At 32.4% G+C, this 11,966-nt stretch overlaps 1 protein-coding gene across 4 annotated transcripts in view; it reads right to left on the reverse strand.

Moving 5' to 3' along the window:
• LOC106069498 (E3 ubiquitin-protein ligase TRIP12-like) overlaps positions 1-7,682 on the reverse strand; it is a 35,388-nt gene extending 27,706 nt beyond the window's left edge. For all 4 annotated transcript variants that reach the window (XM_056011928.1, XM_056011927.1, XM_056011926.1 and 1 more), the window contains exons 1-3: positions 7,566-7,682; positions 997-1,110; positions 411-832 (exon numbers count right to left, since the gene is read on the reverse strand). In XM_056011928.1, the coding sequence (XP_055867903.1) occupies positions 411-832; positions 997-1,073 (499 nt within the window). In that variant the 5' untranslated portion in view covers positions 1,074-1,110; positions 7,566-7,682. The remainder of the gene's footprint in view (positions 1-410; positions 833-996; positions 1,111-7,565) is intronic.
• Positions 7,683-11,966: the final 4,284 nt, after the last annotated feature.

Raw genomic sequence — 11,966 nt, forward strand, 5'->3', positions numbered from 1 at the left:
CATAACAAAATATTTTTTTAACTTAGTTAAGAGTTAGTTTTGTTTTTCTCATATTTTGTTTTTCAGAAAGCTTGGCAAGACTTTAAACTAAAAGTTTTTCCTTTCCCAACCCTCATTATAATTAACAAAACAAAAAGTACACAAGAGTGCTTAATAAAGGTAATAAGGAAAGCATAGTAATGATTAAATGTTATCTAATAAAATAAAAGCTTTTATTCTTTTAATTTAGAATTACAAGACCCATGGATTATGAGAGGTATAAAATAGCATAAACAATGACAAATTAAATTATTTTCAAGTTAACTATTCACGATAGCTAGATGGAAATTTCAAATCTCAAATAATAGACTTTAAGTCTGAGATTATTAACTTATCAGCATAAAACAGAACTAGTTTAATTTATTAGTTACCTAATTCAGTAGCTAGTTCTTCAAAAACTTCTGGTTCAGTAGGAAGCTGCAGAGATTCTGTTGCTTTTCGTTTCTTGGCTTTGCCTTTTTTAGAAGCTGGTGTTTTTGAGACAGGCTCCTCAAAAGTCTCTGTGCTTATTTTAAAAGCAGCAGCTTCTAAATCTGCCTCTGCTAAAGAGGAGTTGGCCTTGCGAGGGCGTAAAGATCTTTGTTTTCCTTTAGATTTTCCCTTGCCTTTGCCAACAGTAACAGAGTTACAACTTACTTCAGCTTCTGTAGAAAGCTCACTTTTTAATGGGCTTAATTGGTGCTCCTGAAGAAGCTGATCAGATTGCAATGCAGCGGAGGCCTTTTCTTTCTGGGACTGTTTTGTTCTACCCCTACGGGGCTTAGAAACAACTGCAACTTGAGACCCTGCAGATCTGAAAAGAAAAAGTTGATTTTTAACGCAATATATATATATATATATATATATATATATATATATATATATACATGTATGTATGTATATATATATATACATGTATGTATATATGTATGTATATATATAAAATCTACTGATTTGTTAATAAAAGTGAATGCTTACTTGGATGAATTAGAGTTGACCCCAGCACCGAGCCTGCGTTTACTACCCCCCGCCGGCTCTTCACATAGAGCATCCATATGCTACCACACACACCCAGCTCATGCCAGATGTAGTCTAAAAATAATAAATTACAATTAGTGGCAATTTAAAAAACAAAAAGATACAAGCTGAAATTATTTTTAAGTGTGTAAATGTAAGTAATATAAGTATTTGTTACAGAGATACCTCCAAAATGCTATTATTTTACTAGCCTAAATGTAGGTTATCTGAAATCCTTGTCCAAGACAGTGACAAACTAGTTGTATCTGTACAATACAACCAAGTTTATGAGTGCAAAGTCAATGATGCCTGAAAGTGTGAGTGATGTAATAATAATTAAAATTCCAGTTGGGAACATTGTTCATTGCACTGGTGAAGGAGCCCCAACAACCCTGTCATGATCCACATGCTGTTCCTTGAAAGGGGTTGTTATAGTATGGACACCAATACAGTTACTTTGGTACAGTGAAGGAAAATAGCGGAGATCCCCAATGTGCTTGGTGTTTTTAATTTATTTACATCTGCTTGGAACTTTCCCAGACAGAACATTTGTTCAGTCAGGCCGGTGAAGAAGAACTGGTAGAATGATGTCATTTCCATCAAGGTATAGAATGGTACTGGAAAGTGTAAATAAGTGTACTAGTTATTGGTTACATCTTTTCACTTTACTAATCATTCCATTAGTCTTATTGCTATACCCTTTCAGTGATGTTCTTTTGTTTGAGCTGTTTGCTAGTTTACAGCAAGATATTTTGTTAAAGTTGTTAACTCATTCAAGGTGTATTTTTCTAAAAATAGAAATTAAATTTCCAGAAAGAAAACTAGCATTAAGACTAACATATTTGATTTGATTTTTATTATTGATTTTGTTCTTACTTACAATAAGAATATTTAAGATAGTGGTTATTTATATATATATATATATATTTTATTTTTAATGTAGATCTAGTTGCAATATTATATGTTTTTATATATTATTTTGATGAATCTGCAATTCTAGGTAAATCTAGATGACTAGTATATCAACGCAATGGCACTATGGAAGGAGCATTTGTATGAATTAGTTCTAGCATATGGAATAAGAAATCTGCCTTTATTTTTGTGTCTTTTTAAGTATTTTATTAGGTTGTTTGTATTTGTAAATTATGGTTTGGTGTTTTATGTAGTATTGCTACTTTATCTTTTAGTCTTCTGTCCTGAAGAGCTACTTTAGTCAAATATGGATTTTCATTTGTTATAAATCTCATGGCTCTATTTTGCATCTTTTCTAGTTTCTTAAGATATTTTCTTGAGTGGTTGCAAACAGAGGATGCATATTCTAACACTGGTCTAATCCAGGGGTTCTCAACCTGTTGGTCACTACCCCATTGGGGGTCGAATTACCATTTATAAGGGCTCACCTAAGGCCATCAGAAATTTGTTGTTTTTTTAAGTCTATTTATCATAGGAATTTTTTTTTGTTCTAACAAGAATATTTATACCATAGTTGGTTTACATTTCATTTGTGATTACAAAACAAAGGAACATTACTCAGATTGATTTTCATTTGACAAATTATGAAACGATCATGAAACATAAATTTAATAAAATAAAAAGTGAGGCAAACATGTTTAAGAACACAAATATTTTGAGGATACAGATGGCACTTTGAGTTAGTAAGTATAACATTATTGTTTCAAGTTAGACATGTTTTTATCCATTGATAGTTACAACTTTTTACTAAGTTTTATGGGTTCACCATGTTCTGCTATTTCACACTGATAAGACGTGGTTGTTGAGATGCAAACTTCTAAAAAGTGTTGTTTTTTTTAAATCTTCGTGAAGAAAGAAAAACTACAGGTGGAGGCATGTTAGAGCGATTAAAGCAAACTGGTAGACATCTTTGTCATCTTGAATAAATAATTAAATTTTTCAAAGCAAGGATCAAATACATTATGTCTTGATTTGTCTAAAAGATTTCGACCAGCAAACAATACTGGATGAAAATAAAACTTGTATCTTGCCAATTTTATCTGTTTTCTATGAGGAAAAAGGGTTTTAAATCTGACAGACCAATTACAATGGCAATTTCTGTCTAACAACTAGCGTGTGAGTGAAATTTCGCATAACATCCAAATCTCCATTCATCCTGTTTACACTTTCTAGAAGTCAAAGTTCAAGATGTTCCACAGAGATAGTTTATTAAGCATATCAAAAACTATGCAGCTAAAAATTATTGCTTTTCAATGTCAGTTACACATCTCTGGATCATGTGTTATATCTTTATGAAGCAGGGATTTCTGACTTCTTAGTTATCATGTCTAAATAGAGAAGTAGAATGCAGAAGATGACATTCATTGTGCTCTTACAAAGACTCCTGTAAGAATCCAATCTTCACACTAACGTTGGCATTTTACAAATAAGTAGCAATGTAGTTTACCTCATCTATTTAATATCATCCTCCATGCTTCGCTATACTTTTCATATTGTCACACAAGAATGCACATGAATATGATGAAACGCAATAGAAAATGCAAGACGCAGAGATAAACTTTTTGTTAGTAATTTAATTATAAAATAAATCTATTTTTCCTGTGTTCAACTTTGGTAATCGATGATGATGATTGATAATACATCATAAATCAGATATAGACATTACGGTGTAACGATTTTATAACATTAGAAAATTTACATTTACATAAACCTATGAGCGAAAAAAAAATTTTCGGTTGGGGGTCGCTGCCTAGTGGGGAATCGTATTAGTGGTCACAGCACTAAAAAGGTTGAGAACCTCTGGTCTAATCTAATATTAGATCTAGAATTGTGAATTTAGCTTTTGTACTAGATCTATATCTAGATTTAAATTTAAGGCATCTCCAACTAATCTGAGCAAAGCAGATTTATTCTAGAAAATATTTTATAAGGATAGATTTTTAGTCTAGATTTAGAGATCTATAGTAGATTCTAGAATAGATTTCTAAACTTGTGTAAAAGTAATGTAGAAATGTTCTATTTTTATAATGACTAAGGTCTTGTCTATGTAAATCTAGATTCTAGATCTGGAAAGACAAAGGCATAGCCCTCGAAACCTAAATCACACTGATGTGCTTCCTGGTCATGGCCACATTCTTATAAGTTTTCAAATCTTGAACACTGCAGATCTAGAGAGGGGATCCTAGCAAACAAAAAGATCCTAGGTATCACTTACAAAGACCGCATCACAAATGAAGAGATTAGAAACAGGATTAATACAACTATTGGACCACACAATGACCTGGTAACTACTGTAAAAAATGCAAACATAAAACTCTATGGCTATATCACAAGGTTCTCTGGGCTGACAAAGGGAACACTCACTCTAGATCTAGATAATCTAAAGTATTCAAATTAAGGAAACTAGATATCTTATCTAGAATATATATATCTAGACTGATTCAAACCACTCTTGTATAGTCACTCTAATCGTAGATCTAGACACAGACTTAGATCTAGTCTATAAGACAATACGTTAACATGAGATTTTCTAAAAATAGAACTTTAACTGTGTCAAAAGACCGGATGTGTGCATGTTCAATATAAATAAAAATCTTATTGCACATTCTTCCGAAAATGGAAAAATTAAAAAATCTGACTTTTTTCATTAAAAAAAAAAATTCTGATTTATTTTTTTTTAAATGTCAGGGAAAATTATAGATTTTTTTGTTAGAAAATCAGATCAGAAGAAATTTTTGGAATTCCTAAAATTTTTGGAAAATTCCCATCACTGTAAATCTAAATCTAGACTCTTCAGTAAAACTTTCCATTGAAGGCCCCTTTTGAAGAATGTCACGCAAGTGGCAACACACTGTCTATGCCTAAGGTCACCAGGTCACAATGTTACTACAGGCAGGTAGCGTATCACTGTCGGTAGTATAATCTAATAGAATCACTAGAATTCTAGTACTGGACTAGTAAAATATCTAGTACTGGACTAGAAAGTCTAGTACAAGATCTAGACTAGTCTCTAGTCTATCAAACGGTTATTATTTTGGAAGGCTGCCTGATCGTGCGGTTTGCGCGCTGGACTGTCGTTCGGATTTATCGACGGTCGAGGGTTCAAACCCTGCCCGCTGCCATCCCCCGTCGTCCTGCAGGAGGTTTGGACTAGGAAGTAAACTATCTTCAACTCTGAAAGAACATCCGAAAAATATAAAACATTATTATTATTTTGTTTGTTGGCAATTGACTATTGCTCTTTTGTTATTATACAAGAAGATCTACAATCCGGAATTTAAATTAGATTTTTTAGCCTAAAAATAGAATCAGAATCTAAAATCTAAACTTCTAAGAATCTAGATCTAGTCAATCTAGACCTAGAGCTAGTGACTAGTCTAGTAAACTAGACAAAAGTTTATCACCATGTTTATGACTTAGACAAGTTATTACGAGTTCTAATATAGAATAGGTCTAATAAGTCTATATACTATATATAGAATTATAGATCTAGAAATCATAATATAGACATTTTTTGTTTATTGAACTTCAGTATTAATATTAGTCACTGTTACAGTGTAAGCTACTCAGTGTAGACCCATGCAGGCTGTCAATCTAGTGCGAGTCATGGATTTAGTACTCGTACTTATGGTAGATTCTAGTAACTCTAGACAGTCTAGATCTAGATTAGTCATTTCTAGTCCGCCCTACCTAGTCTCATAGTTCTAGAGTAGAGTAGTCAACTCTATAATAATAATAATAATAATAATACAGACATCTAGATCTATCGGTAAATCAAAGGTCCCTAGTTTTTCATAAGTTTATATCTAAACCTAGAGTAGCTTATTTAATCCGGACATTACACGAATTCGAACACTCGCTGTTTTTGTGGTCATTACATCTTTATTTTGATATTTAATATGAAACTAGCGCGCTGTATAATGTGCTTGTCCATTTTCTAATGATTCTAACCCAATTTCCTTCCATTTAGTTATCTTTTTATGTAAGAAAAAGGAACTTCAAATTTGTAAGCCAGGTTATTGTTTTTTTCCTATGTTACCAGGATGACTTTACCTCTTCCTAGGGTTAAGACTATATTTTTTGATTGGCTAAGTCTATGCTAATGAGCCCGGCAATATTTATTCTGTATTTGGAGCTGATTTACTTGATTCATATAAGCCAAGTTGTTTGATTCCATTAAAAACAAATTAATTTTCTTACCAAAATTTATTTCAAATATTGGAGTGAGCTTTATGTTAAGGATCTTATATTATATTTGTTTGTTTGTTGTTTTTTATAGAGAATAAATGGGCAAATGTTTGGAGTGAGCTTGGTACATTGAATGAAGTTAAATGCCTAGATCTAGACCTACTAGATAGATCTAGATTTATATAGAGAGAATATAGAGGATTCAACTATTTAGGCTAGAATGGCTATATCCTAACCTGCACTATACTACAAAAGATCATCTGTATACTATTAGAAATTTATTAAATTAATAAACAAAAAAACACAAACATTCAACACACATCTAATCATCCAAACAAAATAAGTCTAAAGGTCTGTGTAGAAGTCGCTATCCCAGTGACCTAATTTTGGTAGTGTTCATATTTTTATTTATTTTTGTGTTCGTATTTATGCATAATTTGAAAACATCTTAATGATTTCATGTGAGGGGTTATGCCTGGTGATCTTAAAATTTATTTAATGATAATATAGAATTAAAATCTGAGTTTATTGATGCCTAAATATAGAGACTGTCTGAAATAAATTATGGTGTGCGGAATCAAATAATGTGGGTCAAATTTGTCTGAATTAAATGAAAACACATGCATGGCCTCTTGACCTTAAATATAATAACAAATATAGGTTAGGGGTACAAATATAAGTAGTCATCCTTATTCTCCTTAAACTAAAGAAGATTTTGATACTTCATTTTCTTTTCTATGTCGAACCATTGTCAAATAATGCGCTGTCAAAGTCAAACTTTGAAATTTTGGCCTTTAAGGAATCTGAATAGCATTTATTGATAAACTACTCTAGTAACATCATTTAAGACTATTGATTTATTAGTATTGACTTAAATTAAGTGTTAGTGACTGTTAGCATTATCCATTATATCTAGACTATTCTAGACCTAGACTATCACTGTGAGTGTGACTGTAGTCCTGTGTAGTAGAGTCTGTAGAAATGTAGAGTACCTACTACTAGTACTACCTGTAGTCTAGTGTCAGTGTTAATGTTTTGTTAGCTGTGTGTTGGTAGATCTAGATTTTAGTTTAGTAAAATTTAGTTTAGAGTAGTTTTAAGTTTACTAAGTTTATTATTAGAGTCGACTAAGACTGTCTACTAAGAGTAAGAGTCTACTAACTAACTTAAAAACTAACTTACTAAAAGACTCACTAAGACAGACTAAGTTTTTTTGACTAAGACTAAAAAACTAAGGACGCAAAACTTAATTGTAATGAATATACTAAGGCCAATAAAATTATTTTGTAATCTAAGTGCCCAGCTTGAGAAACATTTGTTTGTTGGTTGAGAAAAAAGGAGTTAGATCTAGTTGTCTCTACAAAATTTACTTGTATTTGGTAAACAATGAAGTCACAAAGGTTGTTGATTTTTACAGCTGTGAAATGGATTCTCTACTCACAGATGAAGATGCGCACGCAATATGTACCAACTTCCGTTTTAATATCGTCTGCGAAACCTTACTTCAGGCTAGCCCTGTAGGTCTGGTTATGCTCATTCCAAATAACTAAAACATAGAAATATATCAGATTATTCATATAGATCTAGATTCCTAGATATATTTTTTTTAAATATTTATATTTTTTATATATTTTATATTGATCTATGTCTTATATTACAGACATTACATAAAAAAAAAAGATTGTTACGTCATACTCATTTCATGTGTCAATCTAGTCATGCAATGGCTTTAACTATGCTAAGTCTTTTGTTATCTTGGCTGATTCGGGAAACCAATTCCATTCTCTAATGCACTAGGAAAGAAGGAGCACTTGTGCGAATTTGTTCTAGCGTATGGAATAGATCTATATACCTCATCTATAACCAGTAATTAATTGTCTAATTGGTTACTTTTGTTTATTGATATAATTGATTCATGTCTCGTCTACGTCAATGAATAATTGTGCAAAGATTCAGATTTATCCGATAATGGGATTGGGAGAAATAACGTGTACTTAGAGTGAGATGATATAAGCTTTGTAAAAAAAAAATCGCTCTCTGGGTCAGGATTTGTGATTTTACCATCACACAGAACTAAAAAGACACAGATATCAAAGACAGACTCAAAAACTTTTTTTTTTTCTCTGGCAATCAAGTCATTAAATACAATTCCAATATCTGATCTAAACATTTAGAATGTAAATTAGTGAGTCTGGAGTGAATGTATATTCTGGTTTTCTATAGTTATAATGTTTTGTTTGGTGTAATGCACAATTTGTAAGCCAATATTCCTTACGAGATCTTGTAAACTAGAAAAGATATTGAAAATCCGACATAGTGATATTTTTAACCTTTCAAACTACTTTTTTCTTTTCTGAAAGCGAAAAATTTAATTTTTAAAATCAACTGTGCAAGCAGTTTTTTCATAAAAATACCCTATTTTTACAACTATTCAGTATTAAGAGTAACAAACACGGGAGACTATTTAGTAAGGGAGATGACTATTTACATGTAACATATTTATGAAAATGTTTTAGATTTTTTGTCAATTTTTTTTTTTTTTACTTTTATTATCAAGTTATGTAATCTCAATCTTACAAACTACTACATTTACAAAAGGAATGTTTACTTTTATTTGTAAAGAGAAAAAATCTTTTTAGTATGCATAGAAATAAAATTCAATTTAAAACAACAATTAATAAGAAGTGTTTCATATTATAAACGTGAGCCGTATCGGTGCAATGTCACATCAGGTAGGCCTACACATAACTAAATGGAAAAGTCATATGAAGGGAGACAACAAATGAATCAATATAAATGTTTAAATGCCTATGTTCGCATACGTGTGTACACACATAGATGTGTATGCACGTTTGATAGAAGTTAATATAAAGAACTGGGGTAATGTAGCAAAGCACAAGGGAAACAACCATAAGCAATATAGACAAAGTGCAAGAAAAATTTGACTACGATGTTTAAAATGTTTTATTATCATTTAAGTTTCTACCTTCACTTTTTGATTGTTTCTATTTAATTACCTATTGTTGACATTCTCACCACATATATTTTAAGAACCTTAAATTTCAAAAATATTCATTATATGCTATTGGAAAAAAATAACGCCATATAGGCCTACAAAGCAATCTAAAACGTTAAAATATTATGACAACCTAAATGTAACTATTTGTATTGCCATATTTGCAATCATTGTAGCCTACTTTAAAATGTAACTATTTAATTTGTACGCTTAATAATAAAATATGCATCTTTTTGTTAATAAAAAAAAAGGGAAAAAAAAGCCCAATAAGGAGGCCAATAGCACAAAAAAGAGGCAAAGAAAAGAGGCAAAAGCTCAAGAATTCCTAGGATGTAAACAGCTCAACAACTGAAGTCAAAAGCTAAAAAGCTGAGGTATCCTAAAAAAAAAAATGGAAAAGTTTTATTTGTCGAGACTTTCAATGAGAGATTGGCCCTTTACAAAACAATATATATTGGGGTAAAGGTGAACCTGGCCTAACAGAAGTTATTGAATGATTCTATAATTATCCCGAAAATAAAAATCCTAGTCTGCACCAGGATTCGAACCCTGGGCATCGGTTCGGAAGCAAAGCAAAGCGCCACTGAATATATCTTTAACGTTTAAAAAAAAAAACAGTATGCAAACAGAACAACATTGATTAAAATAGATGTATTGAAAAAAAAGCTTAAACGGAACAAAACATATGGTCTGGAAAAAAAAATGGCCGAAATTTCATATCCACACATTGTTGCATACGCAGAGAGGATCTCACAACATGTAAGATTCCACTGATCTATAGAAAGTTCTGGATGAAAGCGTGAAAATAGTTAATTACATCCAAATCTTTGAATGTACGACTTTTTGCGCGAGTAGGTGAAGAAATGAGAAGCTTTTTTTCCCCCCCAAACCGATGTTCGTTGGGTATTTCGAGGAGAAATTCTAAATCGATTATTGAACATAGACATGAAATTCAATGTTTTCTTAATGATAAATTTGAGTTGAGAAATTGTTTGCAAGACTTGAAATCGCTAAGGAAAATAGAATATTTAGCAGATATGTTCTCAGTTTTAAATGGCCACTGCTATAAGGAGAAGAAAAACTCGAATTGTTTCACGGTCAAGATAAAGAGAACGCTGCCTTCGCAAAATTAAATTTTGTCAAACGAGAGTTGGCAATGGAGAAGTAAACCTGCTTCCATCTCTTCAAGAGTTAGATCTAGATATAACAAGTTTGGCTTCTAAAAGCGATGCTGATACCTTGAAATGCACAACACAGCATTTAGACAGTTCGCGAATGAGCTTGAAAAAAAACTAATTGGCTGATTTAAACAGATAATTTTGAATGGATAACATTTAACAATAACACAACATTTATGCCAGAAGGTTTGCCGCATGGGAAGAAAAGCAATTGTTGGAATCTGCTTTTGACGAAGTATTAAAAAAAAAAAGGAGTTTACTTTAACATCATTCTGGTTAGGCCTACTAATGCAACTTGTGTCCGATTTTAACAGAAAAATGTCTGAAATAGGCTACACCATTTTAAACTTCATATTTTGTAAAGTTGGTTTTTCAACAGTAGGCCTATATTGAAAAAAATGAACTGACTGTTAGACGCGGAACAGCATCTCAGATTAAAATTAACAAACAACCAAGGAAGCAATTTGATCTGCCATTTCAGCACAAACAATTGTAGGCTTATTCTTATCAGGCAAGTAGCCTAATACACTGGGGGTAGGCCTACTCATCGTTACAAACATTAGGCCTATAAAAAGGGTAGGCCACGCCTACAAATATGCCAGAAGTTTGGCAAACACTGCCATACGGGATACATGCCCTTTCCAGCGTATTCGTCCCTCTAAACCAGTGGTTCTCAAATTGGGGTACGCGGAAAGATTAAAATTGTGTACAATTAAGTCTAACTTCTTCGCTAAAACTTAGTTTATTCGATAGGATAATATGAATAATAATCAACTCGCTCCTCACTCCTGTTAAATATGTCTATTACGTTCTATTCAATGACTACCTAACATTCTTCACTTGAATACTGCCGTGAACAAACCCAGATCCCAATCACAGATTCTTCTACTTCCCCTTCGTTCTCATATGCATGTTGGAAGGTTCAGATTAGTCCTAGGTCTGCGATGAACTGCGAATTGGGTTCCAGATCTAGCAGCTCTCCATATAGTTTTTGATCTATGGGGAGTTTGGGGCCAGTGTAGGTATGCTGGTTTAAAGGACATGGTTGGCATTCTCTAGTGATGCTCCACAATGGCAATCTCACTAGTCCCTATTTTATCCGGAACATGTGTTGTCTTGTTCTGTTGTGTCCGGTTCTGAGACGATATGGTGGTCATGTCCTGACAGCTTGTAAATTTAGCCTATAGATGTAGCTAGAGGCGTAGGCCTATAGCCTAATACTCCTTTTTCTGCTCTGTGTATAAGAGATCACTAGTTGAAAATAACCAATCACAGATGTAGGCCTATCCATACTAATGCAGGAGCAGCTTATTAACATACCATTATGTAAACAAAGATACGACAAATTCTGGTTACAAAAACATATCCAAATGTATATCTAGCATTATGGGCTATTATCACTTTCATTGTAAAGAAGTTGTTGACTGTTTTCTCTTCTTCTTATTTGGTACAACGTGTATTCATTGCCACAATGAACCTTGTGACAACTAAAAGAAACCGACTTGAAATTTGTGCTCATGGAGCTGGATATAAATACACTCATAAAATCTAATAAGCCTCGAATCACCAAAGTCATT

Source organism: Biomphalaria glabrata, chromosome 15 (assembly GCF_947242115.1).
Source record: "Biomphalaria glabrata chromosome 15, xgBioGlab47.1, whole genome shotgun sequence".
Taxonomy (NCBI): domain Eukaryota; kingdom Metazoa; phylum Mollusca; class Gastropoda; family Planorbidae; genus Biomphalaria; species Biomphalaria glabrata.